Below are 23,364 nucleotides of genomic sequence, written 5' to 3' on the forward strand. Positions count from 1 at the left end.
ACCTGTGAAAATTTGAGCTCAATCGGTCATCAAAGTTCCGAGATAATAATGAAAGAAGAAAACACCCTTGTCACACGAAGAAGTGTGCGTTTCGATGATTGATTTCGAGACCTCAAGTTCTAAATCTGAGGTCTCGAAATCAAGTTCGTGGAAAATTACTTCTTTCTCGAAAACTATGGCACTTCTCAGAGGGAGCGGTTTCTCACAATGTTTTATACCATCAACCTCTCCCCATTACTCGTCACCAAGAAAGGTTTTATGCTAATAATTATTTTGAGTAATTACCAATAGTGTCCACTGCCTTTAATATCATGTACATGTATATTACCAACTTTCGGTGACAATATTAATTGTCTATTTCAGACATATTTAGACACCTCTAATCTTTGGCTTTCCAATGGTACTCTTGGTGGCGCTATGCAAGTTGTGTGAAAAGTTTTGCGACGCTCGCCAAATTTGGTGTTTTCAATGAATGTTCGCTGTCTGTCCCGTGGGATTTGGAACATTTTTGGATAATTACGTCAAGAACATGGCTTTTGACGAAAAGGTAAGACCATAGTAAGTTTAATCAAGATTTAGGCAACCTAAAAGTGTAGAAATTTTTTTTTTTTTTTAAATTCAATAATTTTCAATAATTGTTTGTTATGATTATGTTCGGTGTCAAATTACACGAAATGAGACTTTACTAGACATTCCTCAATCCGTTAGAGCGGGTCACATAATGTTGTCTCCCGTTCATACAATGTGCAGAAGGGAAGCTTAGTAAAGAACATATCAGACAGACATTCACAGATGTCAGAAACAAAAACCGCCATTCTCATAATAAATTTTACAAGTTGTCAAATTGTTATCACTCTCAAGGTTACAACAGACTTACACCAACTGTTTATTAAATTTATTTAATGTAAACCCCCCTTTTAAATGAATGCCTGAACTTAAACATCTCCACAACTTGCTGTTGATTTGTATGCACCAGCATGAAAACAATTTACTTTTAAACTGCACTTTATCATAACAATGAATTCATATTGTGGCGGGTCACTACTTTTAGCCTTGTACAAAAACTTGATTTCCCTGTTTACGTCATCGCAATTGCGATGACTTTAGTGAAACGCAAAATTAGCGATATCGCAATAGCGATGTATTTGAGGTTTCACTCTCATCCTCTCATAGTCCAAGCTCTTTACCTTCCACAGTAATGACAAACACACACTCTGTCGATTGCCCGGCGGAATCATAAGCTGTGTATACAACTTCAGTGTCACCGAGAGGGAACTGCGAGCCTGGTGCATGAGAGCCCATCAGGACTGGGTTGCTTCGGTCGTCTGTTGGTCCTGGGTAGGAGAAGCCAACATTGGCAAATGCCTCTCCAATCTTCGTTCTAACTGTGGTGCTTCGAGGACAGGAGGAAAACACAGGAGGCATATCCTCTGCAATGAAACACACAAAGAAACGATACCTCCTGACAAACTTTAGTTTGGGTAATTGTCAGAGGTTTCAATTAATGTATATTGGTTTGCAGTAACACCATGTGTGTATCTACTTGCCAGGTAGAGTTGTTCTTAGGGAACTGTCTTGCTTTATTCTACTGCCACGGAGTAGATAATCAGAGGTTCGGGAGACTTCTCAGTTCTGAAAAGAACTGTCCTGCTTTTTAACTATTACCAGGGCGGATGGTATAGAAAATAGACTGGACTACTACTTAGCTTATAGGATCGTAATTAACTGTACTGCCGCGGAGTCAGTTCTAAATTGGTCTCAACGTTTCGACAAGCTTGCTCTAGTCATCGTCAGGAGACTGAGAGCAAGACAGTTCCCTAAGAACAACTCTACCCGGCAAGTAGATACACACATGGTATTACCGCAAACCAAATATACATTGATACCTCACCATGCAATGCCTCAAATCCTATATAGGTTTCAATTAGTTACGATCTGAAATTACAAGTTCATAGCAATCCTTCAGAGAAATATTTAGACAGGCGTCTAAAACAATGTTATTGTTTAAGGCTGAAAGAAAACTACTGGACATTTCTATTCAACTAAAGAGAAGCAGTTGCATTACGACAGTAACCCATTAGAAAACAAATTACATACCAGTATTCTTGAAAAAACTAACACATAAAGCACATTGGTTCAAGTCTCATATGAATTATTTTACTCCCAAAAATATCAATGTAAAATGAATGAATCCCAGAAAAAAAAATTGTTTATTATTCCTATTCCAAGACGTACAGTAGTTTTCCACACATTTAAAGGGATGCTGCAGTGAATTAAAATGAAACAGCTAATTTTGCTGTCATTTATTTCTGATATATGTATTGAACCTCAATAAAATGTGTTTTGTTTATTCCCGACATATCTGACTTGCGTAATGAGCAAATAGTGGATTGTTACCGCCCCTACCGTCGACGTCACGTCGGGAATTCAAACATATCGTCGGCAAAAAGAGTCTGGTCCCTAACTACACGCGCCTAGGTACCAGGCCACACAGTGCACACGTCTCTATATGCACACAGCCAGGGGCCCGACCGCTCGGGTTCCCGACATGACGTCACGTTTATGCAAACGTTTAATCTCTTGAAAACCAATTTTAAAATACTTGCGCATTTAATAAAAAATAATAAAAAAAATTACAGGTTTAAAAAGTCATGTTTAATCGTTTAAATGAATAAAAAAAACATTGCAGCCACCCTTTAAGAAAATCATGCAAATGTTGTATTGTAGACCAATTTTGCAGCAACTTACCCTCAATGGTAATGACAAACACACAAGTCTCTGCGTTTCCGCTTGGATCCATAGCTGTGTAGATGACGTTGTACACCCCAATAGCGAATGTATCTCCAGATACGTGATTGTCATTCACCGTCATGCTGTACTCCCCAGAGTTATCCGATGAGGAGGGTGGATTCCAGCTCACAGCAACCATAGAGCCTGCTGTCGTCACCCGAGTGATGTCAGTCGGGCAATTCATGAACACTGGCTTCTCGTTATCTGAAGGAAAACAAAAAATAGAAAAAAAATAATAATATCAATAACAAACTCTTATATAGCGCATTTCACAATAACCGTCTCAATGCGCTTTACATTAGTGCCCAGGTCATTGGGCCAATAACATCCCTTTAATCTTTCTCAGCTCCCTGAGGAATATGCAACATGCTATGGGCAACCGTAGCCCTCCAAAGGCTTTTTCATACACGATATCAACCTGTACCCTCGCAGGTACCCATTGAAAACAAATTTTGCCCGGCGGTCAAGTAGTTTTGAGATTGTTTGTTTTTGACTCTGTTAATCTGCCGTAACAGTTTCTGAGATGTGTGGGGCCTTAGATTAGTACCAAGTGTGACAACCGATATAGCGACTTAAAATAAATGGAGCATAGACTTTGCTCAAGAAAGATAACTTCATGTTTGGATAACAGTTATTGAGTCACAGACTATGGTAAACTGCTGCAACGACTTCTGAGATGTGTTGGGCCTATCACATGACAGCTTAGCCAATGAATATTTTTAAGTACCATGCTACCATTGGTATTTTAACTATAGACTGCTGAATGCTGGCATCACATTATCTACAAACATTCACATGGAAATGGACAAGGAAGTGTGGCACATATCCTTTAAACTTTACCTGTAACAGTGACACTAAAATCACATGAGGCAGTCTGCCCAATGGAATCAGTGACCACATACATGACCATCCACTGCCCAATATTAAAGCGTCTTCCTGTGTTATATCCATTCTGTTCAACGACGATGGGTGAGCCATTGTCATCCACAGCCATTGGAACGGGCCATGTCACCACTGCAAAGTCCTCATTCAGTGTGGTGTTTACAAACATGTTGGATGGACAGGAATTGAACGTTGGTGGTCGATCAACTATTCAGGGAGAAAGGAGGAGAAAGATGATGCTGTTATTATCAGGCTGAACAAACTTGTTGACTAAAAGTAAAAAGCTACAAAACAGAATGGGCACTTTAACAGGGGTTTCCCTTAACTTTTTTTTTCAATCGCCCGCCGGGTGAGCCAGTAAAAATTCTCGATCGCCCGCAGGTTTTTTCACTAGCCCGCATGTATTTATACACAAAATTTTCAAACCGAAAAAACAAAGAAAAAAAACCAAACGAAAGTGAAGCCCTTAAAATTGCGTTTTTGGAGGATTTTATATCCAATTTTTACCTTAAAGGCAGTAGACACTATTGGTAATTACTCAAAATAACTGTTAGCAGAAAACCTTTCTTGGTGACGAGTAATGGGGAGAAATTGATGGTATAAAAATGGCTCCCTCTGAAGTGCCATAGTTTTTGAGAAAGAAGTAATTTTCCACGAATTTGATTTCGAGACCTCAGATTTAGAACTTGAGGTCTCGAAATCAACCATCTAAAACACACACAACTTCGTGTGACAAGGATGTTTTTTGCTTTCATTACTATTTCGCAAGTTCGATGACCGATTGAGCTCAAATTTTCACAGGTTTGTTATTTTATGCATATGTTGAGATACAGCAACTGTGAAGGCTAGTCTTTGACAATTACCAATAGTGTCCACTGCCTTTAAATTATCCATCAACAACAACTTTGATGACTTCGTGGTTAGGGGGTCGGTTTATTTGAACATGTTTTGAACTCCGTTTGCAACAAAATCTTCATGAATCAGCGATCAGTCAACAACGCACATCGAGAAATAATTCAATGAACTTTGCCCTGCAACGCCCTCTGTTGGAAAAAGTTGTCAATGTTATAAGAATTCCTCCAAGGCTGTACATTGTGCACAGTCTGCAGGCATGTTGCACAACGTGCGGCAATTCTTTACTCCGTTCGTGAACGTGTACTGCATTGCAGTCTAGTCAAGAAGATCATGGACATGGAATTATCAACAACCATCAACGGCCAATCACAGCGTGCGTATTTGGACGCCTGTGTGTTGTGATTGTGCTGTGCATACTTCATGGACGTTGGCGACAGTGTACTGTGAGGATACTCGGCACCATTTGGTTTGTGCATCGTGTTTTCAATTGATTATGATTGTACGTGTTTTCTGAAACGAACAACAGCAATTCAGGTCCGGATCACGGCCAAATTAAATCTAGCAAGTATCTAGAATTGTCGAACTTACTATTTTAAAAGCTTTAGTAAAAGTTTTTATGTGGGATTTTGCCACTGAATCCTCATTTTTAAAGGAATAATTATTTGACTCGCCTGGCGGGCGAGTGAGAAAGGGTTTTCACTCGCCCGCCGCTATTTTCACTCGCATTTGGCGACCGGGCGACCGCTAATTTCGAACCCTGTTTAAGTGTGACAACACACATGCCATAACATAGCCTCAAATAAACCATATTTCTCTTTTAACCCTCCTTCTGTCTGATCAAACACCATTTCACATTGTGACCTCTCCCAGACTATGAAAACTGTGTGATTGGTGTGAGATTTGAACATGGTTGGTTCACACAGAAAACACACTGAGATCACACTGTGTTCACATAATGACAGGGACCATTTCACACTTTGACCTATCCGAGACTATGAAAACTGTGTGAATGTGGTGTGATTTGAAGAAGGTTGGTTCACACAGAAAATACACTAAGATCACATTGTGTTAACACTGTGACCATTTCACATTGTGACCAGTCCCAGACTATGAAAAATGTGTGAATGGTGTGTGAATTGAACATAGTTGGTTCACACAGAAAACACACTGTGTTCACACGGTGACCATTTCACACTGTGACCTCTCCCAGACTATGAAAACTGTGTGAACAGGTGTTTGATTTGAATATGGTTGGTCCACACTGAAAACACACTGAGTTCACCATGTTCACACTGAACACGGTGACTGTTTCACATTGTGACCATTCCTAGCCTATAAAAACTGTGTGAATATGGTTATGTGATTCGAACATAGTTGGTCCACACAGAAAACATACAGAGATCACACTGTGTTCACACGGGGACCACTTAACACTGTGACATCTCCTTGACTATTAAAACTTTTTGAATGGTGTGTAATTTGAAAATTACTTGTTCACACAGAAAACACACTGAGTCCACACAGTGACCATTTCACATTGTGACCACTCCCAGACTTTGAAAACTGTGTGAATGGTGTGTGATTTGAACATTACTGGTTCATACAGAAAACACACTCAGACCACACTGTGTATGGGGGCATACAAATCCTGATAAATCACAATCCTTTCACATTTTTTACAAACTGATGTTTACATCAAAATCGTATAATTGGTATAAGGGAGTTTGTTGTGTTTGAAAAAAAGTGTCACATGGTCACTGACTTCACATGCCCGACATGTTGCATTGAAAGTTTTGTTAAAATTTGGTTGTCAATCTGACTCTAGTCACGTGACAGCTCATTTATGTTTGCTGAAATTCTATAGTGCAAAACGCAAAAGCCGGCCAACATCTCCTGCAAATTTTTCTCCCTCCGGGAACCCTGGTAAATTTTGCTATAAGGAAACCAACCAAACTAACAAATAAGTTGTAGTAATTTTTAATGGACCCCCAGTTTGTCTCCTTAGTAAAAAGGAAAAGGACCCTAGCTAGATGACTTGCAGTACAACCACTTTTTGCAATTTTTCAAAATGATCGATCATATGCTCACCAATTTCACATGTTTCTCCGCCGAATCCAGGTGCACAAGTACAGGTGAAGTTGGCAATAGTATTATTACATGTGCCTCCATTCAAGCATGGAGAGACCTTACAGCTATCAATATCTAAGTAGTGAAAAAAAGTTAACGTATATGGTGCTTAATTTTCTTCAGGCATAGCACCATAATCATAATAATAATAGTGGCTTCTTAGCGATCAGGTCCCTCACGCAGTGATGCTCATGGTGCTTCAACATTCCTATATACCGGTCACTGGGCCTTAAATCCTATCCTCAACCATCTCAGCTCCCTAGGGGAGTATACAGCCTGTACAAATATGTAGCGCATAGAGTTATATATAAGAACTAGAGGGCGCACTGGCCTATACTCGCACCCCAGCTTGCACGCAGGCGGCCATTTTCTAAGTTGACAAAACAGCCATCTCACAGCGTGTGTTTGTGCGGCCATTTTGTAAATTGAAGAAAACAGCATCGCGTGATCGCGGTCAATAACAAAAACTCAAACGTGTATTTCATATTCAACGCGCGTGCAGAATGGCGCGCTTGTCATCTTGCGGTCCCGTCGGATTTGTGCAAGCAGCAATCACCAGTGCGCCCTCTAGTTTTTATATATAACTCTATGAGCGCACTAAAGCTAATCAATGAAAATAACCACCTCTGCCCTCACAGGTACCCATTACCCCTGGGTGGAGAGAAGGTTTAAAGCGTCTTGCTTAAGGACCCAAGTGTTACGACCAGGATTCAAACCCACACTCTGCTGAACAGACTCCTCGGCCACGACACCCCGGATAGGAATATCATCCAATGTTGGTAGAGGGAGCCATCCTACACTTAGTGACACCATATAACAGGTTTTTATTGTATGTTTCAGCGCTTAGAAACACTGTATTAAGCAGTATATAAATGCATGGTATAATTATTATTAACAGTGAATCCCTTGGCTGATGATTTGAACAAGGCGGTAACAATTCAAATGGATGATTTAAGAATAAACTATGAGAACATGGAGTCTGCAAATGAGTCCTTCTTTCTGGAGGAAACCCAAATAAAGTTAAGCAAATAAATTGGTTCATACGTGTACCTTCAACAATCAGAGATGACGCGTCAACACTGAAGTTTGAGGATCCACTGGCCACTGCATCCATGATGTTTGTAACATTGGGCACGGATGAATTAATGGGGAATGATGCTGACATTGCAGCGATTACACTACCCTCCGAGAAGCTTAGGACGCTCAAGGACGACACGGAAGCTGTAGCTGGTGACCCACTGAATATACTTTTCATCTGATACAAATAGAGACAAATCTCCTTACTTTAAAGGGACAATTCATTCCTGGAAGAAACTTAAGGTGAGGTTTTAACCAGGCAGCTTAAAACCAAGAGGGTCTTGGCCATGCATGTCCACGACCCAGCAAAGACGACATCCTACTTTTAAGATGCCTACATCCTGAAATACGTTATCTTAGCAGGTCGGGATAAATTGATTGTTTTTTTTCTCCAAATATCACAATAAATAATCATAAAACGTACAAAGAAAAGTAACATTAATAACGTTTTTCAGGATGTTGCCATCTCACGTTTGTGACATCTTCATTAGGATCTCAATAACATGGTGGGCACTTCCAGAGCTCAATAAAAAATATACGAAAAAAAACACTTAAATGTATTGCGTAATATCAGATATTTATGGCCAAGAAGAACATGTAGTCACACACATAATGTAAATTTAATTTTACCAAGACACTGTTACGAATTATAATTTACCCCATTAATAAAGGTTGAAGACAAATCTTGGAAAGCACGGCTGCGACGGTTCTCCAGGGCAGGAGTAAACTGCTCATCTATTTTAAGCCCACCAATCTTTAAGGTCGGTGTTTCTGTATAAACAAGATTTAAACAAATATCATGATGAATGCTAAAAGATAATAATAGAAATAATAATTTATTGATGTATAGTGCGCCCCATCCGTAAAATATACACAAGTGAATAACAAACTAATCAGACAATGATTAAAAGCGAAAAAATAGTAAACAGCAAGAAAATACTACAATCCCCCCAAAAAATGAAAATACAAGAAAATGCTTCTGCTATTTCTGGTAAAAGAAGGCAGCAAATATTATGTGGAGATGAGCATCAGCTTCTGCTAAAGCAAGATTCATACAAAATGTACATAATTATCTTTTTGTTCATACATGTATATAGCTTGATCGCCACATCATCATGCGCTGAAGTGAAGGAAATCCTTGCCATAAACTTACCAACAGAACTGTAGCCACTAACTTGGATAGATTGTTTCATTTGTAAACCATTGGGTAAGTTCTTCAAGAACTTTCACTCTACTCACCTGAGCATGAACCATCACTGTTGGCAATAAAGCCATCATAGTCTCTACACTGGCAAGCGTAACCAACTACGCTATCTTCTGGAACGCAATACTTCCCAATCTCCATCGTGCATAAGCTGGTGTCTAACAAGCAAGGGTTAAAATCTGGGGAGAAAAAGGAGAGAAAAACATATACAGTTGAAATATTTTGAGTTTAACAGTTTCTTAAAAAAAAAAAAAATTGTTTAACCCATACACCGATATGTGTTAGCACTGTATACTCAGTACTTTCCCGAGTCCTGTGAACAAATATCACAGGCATATTTATACGGGTGGGATTCGAACCCCTGACCCTTGCAATTCTAGAGCAGTGTCTTACCAACTACACCACCGAGATTGTCCTGTAGCTTCGAGTTCATTTTACATTAGTACAGTTTTGATGGCCTTCATCTTTGAGGTTACTTTGAGGGGCTAATTAGTATGCAGACGTAGTGCTACTTTGTTTTTAGTATACAACTCTAGAATTGCAAGGGTCTTGGGTGGGAATCCCACCTGAGCTTCCGATCAGCAGAGTGTGGGTTCGAATCCCAGCCGTGACACTTGTGTCCTGAAGCAAGATACTTAACCATTGCTTCGTCCTTCGGATGGGACGTAAAGCCGTTGGTCCCATGTGTTGTGTAACGCATGTTAAAGAACCCAGTGCACTTTTCGAAAAGAGAAGGGGTTCGCCTCGGTGTTCCTTGCTGTGGCTGCTGTATGCGCCGTAGCAGCTTGTAAACCATTTTAAGGTGCTAAATAATTGGGTCTCAAAATTCATCACTGCAAATACCTATCTTTCTGAAAGTTTGTATTATACTCGGCGCCTTGAGTACCTTGTTTGGTAGATACGTGCGCTATATAAGACTTTGATATTATTATTATTATTATTATTAAGCAATATGTCTGTAATTTTTTCTTTACAGAGCTCAGGAAAGTAAGAAGCATACAGTGCTAACACACATCGGTTTATATGGGTAAAGCCAAAAATTAATATCCCGATATCTCTAAAAAGTATACTAATAATTAATTTAATCTCCAACATGTTGAAGCAAACTTGAATCCTCCATTTCTGTTCCAGTAACACGCTTTTAAAGCCATGTTCCAAGTTTGCGTCAAGATCATTTTTTTTATTACAAACGCACATGAAATCAGTCTCAGCCAGGGATTAGGGCCCAATTTCATAGAGCTGCTAAGCAGACAAATCTGCTTATCATGACATTTCTTCCTTGATAAAAACAGGATCACCAACCAACTTTTCATTTGCTGCATTTTGCTTGTTACTGGTATTCAGCTAATGTTCGCTTATCCTGAAGTTCGCGTGGAAACTTGATTGGTAATCCTGTTTTTTATCAAGGAAGAAATTGAATGTTAAGCAAATTTTTATGCTTAGCAGCTCTATAAAATTGGGCCCTAGTTATTATTCTTACCATCGCAGGTTTCTCCGGAGTAATCCGCTAGACAGAGACATTCACAGAAATCGTTATCAAATGCTCCTCCATTTGAACAATCCGAGGCGGAAATTGAACACTCTGAAAACCAGACCATTAAAATCATCATCATGAGTTGCTGCCTCATATTTTATTTTAAATAAACAGCATCAAGAAAAGACCTTTTTGGATCAATGATGTAAGATGAGGTCCAACTGAAATTTGACATTCCACAGGGATCAATTTTGGGCCCTTTCCTGTTTTTCCCTTTAAATGTTAAATGGTGCCGCTTGAAGACATTAATAACAATTTGGGGGGCTAATCGTCCTTACTTGCAGCTAGAGCTGAATTGCGAAGGACGCGGCTACAACGTGTTCGAGAAGCAGGCATGCAAGGGCGCATTCGGCTGCCAGCCACAACAACCAATTATGACCACAGAGCACAGCCAAGATCGAAAGTGTTTGATTTTTTACCTGATAGTTGTACTTATATGCAATGATGTTTTCTGTGGGTTTAATGTGAATAGTCCCCTGTAGGACTCAGCACATAGTGTAGACGTAATAATATCTTTCATTCCCGATGCAATCTACATTATGTTACATACTTTACTTACCAACAGTTATGTCAAATTGACATGATCCTTGATTCATGGCTGAATCAGATGCTGTGCATGTCACTGTCGTTATACCTATCTTATAGCTGTCTCCAGACGTTACCGTCATGGAATTACCATCTTCACATGTAATGGCATTAGCTCCAATGGTACCATCCACAATATCACTGGCCGAGGGCGATGCTGACCAAAGGATCTGAGCACTACTCATTCCTGACGCTACATTCGTAAAAGACTCATCGCTCGGACAGGTGACCGTTGGTCCATCAATATCTGAGGAGGAATATTTTTGTATGACACATTCCTGGTTTTGGAGTGCATTCAAATATGATCAGGGCTCAAATTCATAGAGCTGTTAAAGCATGAAAAGCAGCTAAGTTCAACAAAACTGTACTTACATGTACCACAATAATGTAACCAACCAAACTGCCATGTCACATGTACAATTTGTGATTGGTATCCTGCTCATTTCTTCTAAGCAGAAAATTGTTCAGCAATATTGTCTGCTTAATATTATGAAATTAGTTCAAAATTAAAGGAAACGTTATTGGCCCAAAGACCAGGGCACTAATGTAAAGTGCTTTTAGAAGTTATGAAATGCCCTATACAAGAACTAGTTATTATAGACAAAACATTTTGGACACAGTACTCATTTAACAGTTGAGTGGAGAGAGTTTAAAGACAATGGACAGTATTGGTAATTGTCAAAGAACAGTCTTCTAACTTTGTGTATCTCAACATATGCATTAAATAACAAACCTGTGAAAATTTGAGCTCAATTGGTTGTTGAAGTTGCAAGATAATAATGAAAAACAAAAGTATGCTTTCAGATGCTCGATTTTGAGACCTCAAAATCTTATTCTGAGGTCTCAAAATCAAATTCAGTGAAAATACATGTAAATGCATACTCAAAAACTACGTTTCTTCAGAGAGAGCCGTTTCTCACAATGTTTTATACTAACAACAGCTCTCCATTACTCGTTACCAACTAAGGTTTTATGCTGATAACTTGTTTGAGTAGGAATTACCAATAGTTTCCACTACCTTCAAAAGCATTCTTACCGATAACATTGACATCAAAGAAACAAGATGCCGAGTTGTCTGAACCATCACTTGCAGTGTATTGAACTGAGGTGGTGCCAAGGTTGAAGACTGAATTCGGGTCGTGGTTCGAGGTGAGCTGAGGAGTGACCCCAGAGTTGTCTGTGGCCGTCGGTACCGTCCAGTCTACAGTTGCTGTACCGCCGCTCTGCGCAGAGGTTGTGATGTCACTCGGGCAGGAGGTAAACACAGGGTTTACGAAGTCTACATGTACAAGTACATTGCCAGATTTGCAAATAAAGAAAAACAACCAGAAATGCAAAATGAACACAAGAAGCTAGCTCTAGTTCCGCCCAGAAAATGTTTAACTTATAAGATTGTGCGCATTACTGATGAAGAAAGAATGGTTTACAGATTTGAAGATAATTTTTAGTTGTTCATCAAGATGGGGGTTTTTTTTCTTCGCAAAATCTGAATTCTGAGTGCTGTTGTCCGACAACAAAAGCATAGTTATACTTATGAAAAAGGTCACATATGGGTAAAATATGGAGTGAAATCTTCAAAATGATATGCATTGAGCAACAATAAGGTGACTGACAAATGGCTACCCTGATGTACATGTATGATCGGGAGTACCAACTCAAGAGAAGTCTCCCTTAAAAGGGTTACATATTACCTGGTGTCACATCAACATCAAAGGAGCAGATGGCCTCGTTTCCAGCCGTGTCAGTGAACACGTAGGTAACAGTTGTGCTTCCAGCGCTGAAGGTAGTAGATGGAGCATGAGATCTGGAGACATCTACTACTTGTCCATCGTTATCCGTTGCAGTGGGCTCAACCCATGATACAATAGCTCCTTGTGTTGACAGTACACCTGAGGCCCCAGAGGGACAGCCACTGATGACGGGTATGGTGGTGTCAGCGCCACCAGTGCCTGTGACCAATGTACACAGAAAATAGCTTTCAATTTCACAAACAAGAAAACAAACCTTCTGCACAATTGGAAAGAAGTTTGCCCAAGGAAGATGACAGAATAATCATGAGGCAAATCACAAAGGGGCACAAACATACTGACAATTATGAGGTAGGGAGAAATATGACAACTTTAAAATAAAGTTTGATTGTTTGCAAACTGTATGGAAGACGCCTTAAAAGTTGTGGCTGGACGTGTACTGAAAAAACTAATTTAAGTCTCTAATATTTGAAACATGACACCATCAAACAATTATATTTTTGACAAGAATTGCACTTGAGGAGTATCAAACACAGTGGCATTTTACTTAATTTTACCCCGAGGCTGGAGACTTGCAAGTTATCCAGTTAAACAGGGACTTTATCTTTTTGAAAACGGGAGGTTACCCTCTTATAACAATCAGCAAATTATTGCAAACAATTGGTTTTTACCTTCAACTACAAGAGCTGACGAGTCAATGGGGTAGTCGGTGGAACCATCTGAAATTGTCCCCTCGGCCAATGCATCCATGATATCTGTTATTCTTGGTAGAGTTGAACCACTGGGGAATGATGCTGACATTTCAGCAACTACACTACCCTCTGAGAAGCTTAGAACGCTCAAGGACAAAAAGGATCTTGTTGCTTCTTTGCTACCGAATAGACGTGTCATCTGAGAGAAGAAAATCATGTTTCTTAGGGTTACTTTGGTGTTTAAACTCCTTTTCTTTTCGTTACCCATGCAATATTATTTTCAGCCAAACAACAATTTTTTTACTCGCCATTAATAATTTGTCATCAATAAAACTCAATTTACAAATGTCAATATGTTTTCTGATAGACAGTACAGATATTAATGGATAGTATTTTTTTGTATGGTCGTGTTTCCGAAGCAAAATCAGAATGTTTGAAAACTGTTACAGAACATAATACAATGTAGTCTATTAACAAGACATTGACAAAATAAGAAGAATATTTTACCTCTGTAATAAACTTGGAAGCCATCTCTTTAAATGCACTGCTCTGTTGGTTTGTCAGTCCAGAGGTGAATGGCAAGTTTATTGTTACCCCACCAATCTTTAAGGTCGGCGTTTCTAAAACAAAATATAAATAAATAAAATATTTCATTGCTTGTTGGTTGTTTTTTGAAGAGCAGCGCCATGAGCGCTGCTTGTGCCAGAACAAGCCTCATAAAAGTTTCCAATATTGTTATTAATCTCTGCTCATGTTTCTTTTAATATTAGACCCTGCCTTGTTGTCAGTTAGTGATTTTCGCTTTGCTTATGGTAAGCGGCATTTAAGAAACTGAGCCCAAAAACCAATTCATAATCTACTCACAGTTTTTGTTTTAAAATTAGGTCCAGGTGAAAAAAATACCTATATTCTAAATCCTACTCACCTGTGCATGAACCATCACTGTTTGCAATAAAGCCATCATAGTCTCTACACTGGCAAGCGTAACCAGCCACGCTATCATCTGGGACGCAATACTTCCCAATCTCAGTTGTGCATAAGCTTGGGGTTTCCGAGCAAGGATTAAGTGCTGAAATGATATAAGAAACAGTATGCAGTTTAAACTGAATGCATTTATTCTACCACTAGACCAACTTGATCAGTTGAAAAATAATGGAAAAATCCTCCTAATAAATTTCTGTCACACATCAAACTTTGAAATCTAAGTTGTAACAAAAAATATGTAGACCCCACCTGGGATTTGGACCAAGGACCTCTGACTCTGGAAGCAATTAGTTCTACCACTAGACCAACTTGATCAGTTGAAAAATAATGGAAAAATCCTACTGATAAATTCCCGTCCCCCATCAAACTTTGAAGTTGTAACAAAAACTTTGTAGACCCCACCTGGGATTTGAACCAAGGACCTCCGACTCCGGAGGCAATTAGTTCTACCACTAGACCAACTTGATCAGTTGAAAAATAATTGAAAAATCCTACTGATAAATTCCCGTCCCCCATCAAACTTTGAAGTTGTAACAAAAACTTTGTAGACCCCACCTGGGATTTGAACCAAGGACCTCAGACTACGGAGGCAATTAGTTCTACCACTAGACAAACTTGATCAGTTGAAATTTAATGGAAAAATCCTACTGATAAATTTCCGTCCCCCATCAAACTTTGAAGTTGTAACAAAAACTTTGTAGACCCCACCTGGGATTTGAACCAAGGACCTCCGACTCCGGAGGCAATTAGTTCTACCACTAGACCAACTTGATCAGTTGAAAACAAAATGGAAAAATCCTACTGATAAATTTCCGTCCCCCATCAAACTTTGAAATCTAAGTTGTAACAAAAACTTTGTAGACCCCACCTGGGATTTAAACCAAGGACCTCAGACTCCGGAGGCAATTAGTTCTACCACTAGACCAACTTGATCAGTTGAAAAAATAATGGAAAAATCCTACTGATAAATTTCCGTCCCCCATCAAACTTTGAAGTTGTAACAAAAACTTTGTAGACCCCCACCTGGGATTTGAACCAAGGACCTCAGACTCCAGGGGCAATTAGTTCTACCACTAGACCAACTTGATCAGTTGAAAGCTAATAGAAAAATCCTACTGATAAATTTCCGTCCCCCATCAAACTTTGAAGTTGTAACAAAAACTTTGTAGACCCCACCTGGGATTTGAACCAAGGACCTCCAACTCCGGAGGCAATTAGTTCTACCACTAGACCAACTTGATCAGTTGAAAAATAATGGAAAAATCCTACTGATAAATTTCGGTCCCCCATCAAACTTTGAAGTTGTAACAAAATCTTTGTAGACCCCACCTGGGATTTGAACCAAGGACCTCCAACTCCGGAGGCAATTAGTTCTACCACTAGACCAACTTGATCAGTTGAAAAATAATGGAAAAATCCTACTGATAAATTTCCGTCCCCCCATCAACTTTGAAGTTGTAACAAAATCTTTGTAGACCCCACCTGGGATTTGAACCAAGGACCTCCAACTCCGGAGGCAATTAGTTCTACCACTAGACCAACTTGATCAGTTGAAAAATAATGGAAAAATCCTACTGATAAATTTCCGTCCCCCATCAAACTTTGAAGTTGTAACAAAAACTTTGTAGACCCCACCTGGGATTTGAACCAAGGACCTCAGACTCCGGAGGCAATTAGTTCTACCACTAGACCAACTTGATCAGTTGAAAAATAATGGAAAGATCCTACTGATAAATTTCTGTCCCCCATCAAACTTTGAAGTTGTAACAAAAACTTTGTAGACCCCACCTGGGATTTGAACCAAGGACCTCAGACTCCGGAGGCAATTAGTTCTACCACTAGACCAACTTGATCAGTTTAAAAAAGGTTGGAAAAATCCTACTGATAAATTTCCGTACCCATCAAACTTTGAAGTTGTAACAAAAACTTTGTAGACCCCACCTGGGATTTGAACCAAGGACCTCCGACTCCGGAGGCAATTAGTTCTACCACTAGACCAACTTGATCAGTTGAAAAATAATGGAAAAATCCTACTGATAAATTTCTGTCCCCCATCAAACTTTGAAGTTGTAACAAAAACTTTGTAGACCACACCTGGGATTTGAACCAAGGACCTCCAACTCCGGAGGCAATTAGTTCTACCACTAGACCAACTTGATCAGTTGAAAAATAATGGAAAAATCCTACTGATAAATTTCCTGTCCCCCATCAAACTTTGAAGTTGTAACAAAATCTTTGTAGACCCCACCTGGGATTTGAACCAAGGACCTCCGACTCCGGAGGCAATTAGTTCTACCACTAGACCAACTTGATCAGTTGAAATTTAATGGAAAAATCCTACTGATAAATTTCGGTCCCCCATCAGACTTTGAAGTTGTAACAAAATCTTTGTAGACCCCACCTGGGATTTGAACCAAGGACCTCCAACTCCGGAGGCAATTAGTTCTACCACTAGACCAACTTGATCAGTTGAAAAATAATGGAAAAATCCTACTGATAAATTTCCGTCCCCCATCAAACTTTGAAGTTGTAACAAAAACTTTGTAGACCCCACCTGGGATTTGAACCAAGGACCTCCGACTCCGGAGGCAATTAGTTCTACCACTAGACCAACTTGATCAGTTGAAAAATAATGGAAAAATCCTACTGATAAATTTCTGTCCCCCATCAAACTTTGAAGTTGTAACAAAAACTTTGTAGACCCCACCTGGGATTTGAACCAAGGACCTCCGACTCCGGAGGCAATTAGTTCTACCACTAGACCAACTTGATCAGTTGAAAATAAGTGGAAAAATCCTACTGATAAATTTCCGTCCCCATCAAACTTTGAAGTTGTAACAAAAACTTTGTAGACCCCACCTGGGATTTGAACCAAGGACCTCCGACTCCGGAGGCAATTAGTTCTACCACTAGACCAACTTGATCAGTTGAAAAATAATGGAAAAATCCTACTGATAAATTTCTGTCCCCCATCAAACTTTGAAGTTGTAACAAAAACTTTGTAGACCCCACCTGGGATTTGAACCAAGGACCTCCAACTCCGGAGGCAATTAGTTCTACCACTAGACCAACTTGATCAGTTGAAAAATAATGGAAAAATCCTACTGATAAATTTCTGTCCCCCATCAAACTTTGAAGATGTAACAAAATCTTTGTAGACCCCACCTGGGATTTGAACCAAGGTCCTCCGACTCCGGAGGCAATTAGTTCTACCACTAGACCAACTTGATCAGTTGAAATTTAATGGAAAAATCCTACTGATAAATTTCCGTCCCCCATCAAACTTTGAAGTTGTAACAAAAACTTTGTAGACCCCACCTGGGATTTGAACCAAGGACCTCCGACTCCGGAGGCAATTAGTTCTACCACTAGACCAACTTGATCAGTTGAAAAATAATGGAAAAATCCTACTGATAAATTTCTGTCCCCCATCAAACTTTGAAGTTGTAACAAAATCTTTGTAGACCCCACCTGGGATTTGAACCAAGGACCTCCGACTCCGGAGGCAATTAGTTCTACCACTAGACCAACTTGATCAGTTGAAAAATAATGGAAAAATCCTACTGATAAATTTCCGTCCCCATCAAACTTTGAAGTTGTAACAAAAACTTTGTAGACCCCACCTGGGATTTGAACCAAGGACCTCCAACTCCGGAGGCAATTAGTTCTACCACTAGACCAACTTGATCAGTTGAAACATAATGGAAAAATCCTACTGATAAATTTCCGTCCCCCATCAAACTTTGAAGTTGTAACAAAAACTTTGTAGACCCCACCTGGGATTTGAACCAAGGACCTCCGACTCCGGAGGCAATTAGTTCTACCACTAGACCAACTTGATCAGTTGAAAAATAATGGAAAAATACTACTGATAAATTTCTGTCCCCATCAAACTTTGAAGTTGTAATAAAAACATTGTAGACCCCACCTGGGATTTGAACCAAGGACCTCCGACTCCGGAGGCAATTAGTTCTACCACTAGACCAACTTGATCAGTTGAAAAATAATGGAAAAATCCTACTGATAAATTTCCGTCCCCCATCAAACTTTGAAGTTGTAACAAAAACTTTGTAGACCCCACCTGGGATTTGAACCAAGGACCTCCGACTCCGGAGGCAATTAGTTCTACCACTAGACCAACTTGATCAGTTGAAAAATAATGGAAAAATCCTACTGATAAATTTCCGTCCCCCATCAAACTTTGAAGTTGTAACAAAATCTTTGTAGACCCCACCTGGGATTTGAACCAAGGACCTCCGACTCCGGAGGCAATTAGTTCTACCACTAGACCAACTTGATCAGTTGAAAAATAATGGAAAAATCCTACTGATAAATTTCCGTCCCCCATCAAACTTTGAAGTTGTAACAAAATCTTTGTAGACCCCACCTGGGATTTGAACCAAGGACCTCCGACTCCGGAGGCAATTAGTTCTACCACTAGACCAACTTGATCAGTTGAAAAATAATGGAAAAATCCTACTGATAAATTTCCGTCCCCCATCAAACTTTGAAGTTGTAACAAAATCTTTGTAGACCCCACCTGGGATTTGAACCAAGGACCTCCGACTCCGGAGGCAATTAGTTCTACCACTAGACCAACTTGATCAGTTGAAAAATAATCGAAAAATCCTACTGATAAATTTCCGTCCCCCATCAAACTTTGAAGTTGTAACAAAATCTTTGTAGACCCCCACCTGGGATTTGAACCAAGGACCTCCAACTCCGGAGGCAATTAGTTCTACCACTAGACCAACTTGATCAGTTGAAATTTAATGGAAAAATCCTACTGATAAATTTCTGTCCCCAATCAAACTTTGAAGTTGTAACAAAGACTTTGTAGACCCCACCTTGGATTTAAACCAAGGACCTCCAACTCCGGAGGCAATTAGTTCTACCACTAGACCAACTGATCAGTTGAAAACAAAATGGAAAAATCCTACTGATAAATTTCCGTCCCCCATCAAACTTTGAAATCTAAGTTGTAACAAAAACTTTGTAGACCCCATCTGGGATTTGAACCAAGGACCTCCAACTCCGGAGGCAATTAGTTCCACCACTAGACCAATTTGATCAGTTTGAAATTTAATGGAAAAATCCTACTGATAAATTTCCGTCCCCCATCAAACTTTGAAGTTGTAACAAAAACTTTGTAGACCCCACCTGGGATTTGAACCAAGGACCTCCGACTCCGGAGGCAATTAGTTCTACCACTAGACCAACTTGATCAGTTGAAAAATAATGGAAAAATCCTACTGATAAATTTCCATCCCCATCAAACTTTGAAGTTGTAACAAAAACTTTGTAGACCCCACCTGGGATTTGAACCAAGGACCTCCGACTCCGGAGGCAATTAGTTCTACCACTAGACCAACTTGATCAGTTGAAAAATAATGGAAAAATCCTACTGATAAATTTCCGTCCCCCATCAAACTTTGAAGTTGTAACAAAAACTTTGTAGACCCCACCTGGGATTTGAACCAAGGACCTCCGACTCCGGAGGCAATTAGTTCTACCACTAGACCAACTTGATCAGTTGAAAAATAATGGAAAAATGCTACTGATAAATCTCCGTCCCCCATCAAACTTTGAAGTTGTAACAAAAACTTTGTAGACCCCACCTGGGATTTGAACCAAGGACCTCCGACTCCGGAGGCAATTAGTTCTACCACTAGACCAACTTGATCAGTTGAAAAATAATGGAAAAATCCTACTGATAAATTTCTGTCCCCCATCAAACTTTGAAGTTGTAACAAAATCTTTGTAGACCCCACCTGGGATTTGAACCAAGGACCTCCGACTCCGGAGGCAATTAGTTCTACCACTAGACCAACTTGATCAGTTGAAAATAATGGAAAAATCCTACTGATAAATTTCCGTCCCCATCAAACTTTGAAGTTGTAACAAAAACTTTGTAGACCCCACCTGGGATTTGAACCAAGGACCTCCGACTCCGGAGGCAATTAGTTCTACCACTAGACCAACTTGATCAGTTGAAAAATAATGGAAAAATCCTACTGATAAATTTCCGTCCCCCATCAAACTTTGAAGTTGTAACAAAAACTTTGTAGACCCCACCTGGGATTTGAACCAAGGACCTCCGACTCCGGAGGCAATTAGTTCTACCACTAGACCAACTTGATCAGTTGAAATTTAATGGAAAAATCCTACTGATAAATTTCCGTCCCCCATCAAACTTTGAAGTTGTAACAAAAACTTTGTAGACCCCACCTGGGATTTGAACCAAGGACCTCCGACTCCGGAGGCAATTAGTTCTACCACTAGACCAACTTGATCAGTAAAAAATAATGGAAAAATCCTACTGATAAATTTCCGTCCCCCATCAAACTTTGAAGTTGTAACAAAAACTTTGTAGACCCCACCTGGGATTTGAACCAAGGACCTCCGACTCCGGAGGCAATTAGTTCTACCACTAGACCAACTTGATCAGTTGAAAAATAATGGAAAAATCCTACTGATAAATTTCCGTCCCCCATCAAACTTTGAAGTTGTAACAAAACCTTTGTAGACCCCACCTGGGATTTGAACCAAGGACCTCCGACTCCGGAGGCAATTAGTTCTACCACTAGACCAACTTGATCAGTTGAAAAATAATGGAAAAATCCTACTGATAAATTCCGTCCCCCATCAAACTTTGAAGTTGTAACAAAAACTTTGTAGACCCCACCTGGGATTTGAACCAAGGACCTCAGACTCCGGAGGCAATTAGTTCTACCACTAGACCAACTTGATCAGTCGAAATTTAGTGGAAAAATCCTACTAATAAATTTCCGTCCCCCATCAAACTTTGAAGTTGTAACAAAAACTTTGTAGACCCCACCTGGGATTTGAACCAAGGACCTCCGACTCCGGAGGCAATTAGTTCTACCACTAGACCAACTTGATCAGTTTAAAAAAGGTTGGAAAAATCCTACTGATAAATTTCCGTACCCATCAAACTTTGAAGTTGTAACAAAAACTTTGTAGACCCCACCTGGGATTTGAACCAAGGACCTCCAACTCCGGAGGCAATTAGTTCTACCACTAGACCAACTTGATCAGTTGAAAAATAATGGAAAAATCCTACTGATAAATTCCTGTCCCCATCAAACTTTGAAGTTGTAATAAAAACATTGTAGACCCCACCTGGGATTTGAACCAAGGACCTCCGACTCCGGAGGCAATTAGTTCTACCACTAGACCAACTTGATCAGTTGAAAAATAATGGAAAAATCCTACTGATAAATTTCCGTCCCCCATCAAACTTTGAAGTTGTAACAAAAACTTTGTAGACCCCACCTGGGATTTGAACCAAGGACCTCCGACTCCGGAGGCAATTAGTTCTACCACTAGACCAACTTGATCAGTTAAAAATAATGGAAAAATCCTACTGATAAATTTCTGTCCCCATCAAACTTTGAAGTTGTAACAAAAACTTTGTAGACCCCACCTGGGATTTGAACCAAGGACCTCCGACTCCGGAGGCAATTAGTTCTACCACTAGACCAACTTGATCAGTTGAAAAATAATGGAAAAATCCTACTGATAAATTTCCGTCCCCCATCAAACTTTGAAGTTGTAACAAAAACTTTGTAGACCCCACCTGGGATTTGAACCAAGGACCTCCGACTCCGGAGGCAATTAGTTCTACCACTAGACCAACTTGATCAGTTGAAATTTAATGGAAAAATCCTACTGATAAATTTCCGTCCCCCATCAAACTTTGAAGTTGTAACAAAAACTTTGTAGACCCCACCTGGGATTTGAACCAAGGACCTCCAACTCCGGAGGCAATTAGTTCTACCACTAGACCAACTTGATCAGTTGAAAAATAATGGAAAAATCCTACTGATAAATTTCCGTCCCCCATCAAACTTTGAAGTTGTAACAAAACTTTGTAGACCCCACCTGGGATTTGAACCAAGGACCTCCAACTCCGGAGGCAATTAGTTCTACCACTAGACCAACTTGATCAGTTGAAAAATAATGGAAAAATCCTACTGATAAATTTCCGTCCCCCATCAAACTTTGAAGTTGTAACAAAAACTTTGTAGACCCCACCTGGGATTTGAACCAAGGACCTCAGACTCCGGAGGCAATTAGTTCTACCACTAGACCAACTTGATCAGTTGAAATTTAGTGGAAAAATCCTACTAATAAATTTCCGTCCCCCATCAAACTTTGAAGTTGTAACAAAAACTTTGTAGACCCCACCTGGGATTTGAACCAAGGACCTCCGACTCCGGAGGCAATTAGTTCTACCACTAGACCAACTTGATCAGTTTAAAAAAGGTTGGAAAAATCCTACTGATAAATTTCCGTCCCCATCAAACTTTGAAGTTGTAACAAAAACTTTGTAGACCCCACCTGGGATTTGAACCAAGGACCTCCGACTCCGGAGGCAATTAGTTCTACCACTAGACCAACTTGATCAGTTGAAAAATAATGGAAAAATCCTACTGATAAATTTCCGTCCCCATCAAACTTTGAAGTTGTAACAAAAACTTTGTAGACCCCACCTGGGATTTGAACCAAGGACCTCCGACTCCGGAGGCAATTAGTTCTACCACTAGACCAACTTGATCAGTTGAAAAATAATGGAAAAATCCTACTGATAAATTTCCGTCCCCCATCAAACTTTGAAGTTGTAACAAAATCTTTGTAGACCCCACCTGGGATTTGAACCAAGGACCTCCGACTCCGGAGGCAATTAGTTCTACCACTAGACCAACTTGATCAGTTGAAAAATAATGGAAAAATCCTACTGATAAATTTCCTCCCCCATCAAACTTTGAAGTTGTAACAAAACTTTGTAGACCCCACCTGGGATTTGAACCAAGGACCTCCGACTCCGGAGGCAATTAGTTCTACCACTAGACCAACTTGATC

General features: G+C 39.8%; 1 protein-coding gene across 1 annotated transcript in view; it reads right to left on the reverse strand.

Annotated features, from left to right (window-relative positions):
- Positions 1-23,364, reverse strand: part of LOC117305828 (mucin-17-like) — a gene marked incomplete at its 5' end in the record, with an annotated part of 63,178 nt that overhangs the window by 14,851 nt on the left and 24,963 nt on the right. The window contains 14 exons of the mRNA XM_033790702.1: positions 1,188-1,430; positions 2,749-2,994; positions 3,631-3,879; positions 6,616-6,729; positions 7,705-7,909; positions 8,390-8,502; positions 8,971-9,114; positions 10,416-10,517; positions 11,029-11,301; positions 12,091-12,333; positions 12,746-13,003; positions 13,474-13,693; positions 14,002-14,114; positions 14,420-14,563. Coding sequence (XP_033646593.1) covers positions 1,188-1,430; positions 2,749-2,994; positions 3,631-3,879; positions 6,616-6,729; positions 7,705-7,909; positions 8,390-8,502; positions 8,971-9,114; positions 10,416-10,517; positions 11,029-11,301; positions 12,091-12,333; positions 12,746-13,003; positions 13,474-13,693; positions 14,002-14,114; positions 14,420-14,563 — 2,667 coding nt within the window. The remainder of the gene's footprint in view (positions 1-1,187; positions 1,431-2,748; positions 2,995-3,630; positions 3,880-6,615; positions 6,730-7,704; positions 7,910-8,389; positions 8,503-8,970; positions 9,115-10,415; positions 10,518-11,028; positions 11,302-12,090; positions 12,334-12,745; positions 13,004-13,473; positions 13,694-14,001; positions 14,115-14,419; positions 14,564-23,364) is intronic.

The sequence above is a fragment of the Asterias rubens genome, unplaced genomic scaffold, assembly GCF_902459465.1.
Source record: "Asterias rubens unplaced genomic scaffold, eAstRub1.3, whole genome shotgun sequence".
Taxonomy (NCBI): Eukaryota; Metazoa; Echinodermata; class Asteroidea; order Forcipulatida; family Asteriidae; genus Asterias; species Asterias rubens.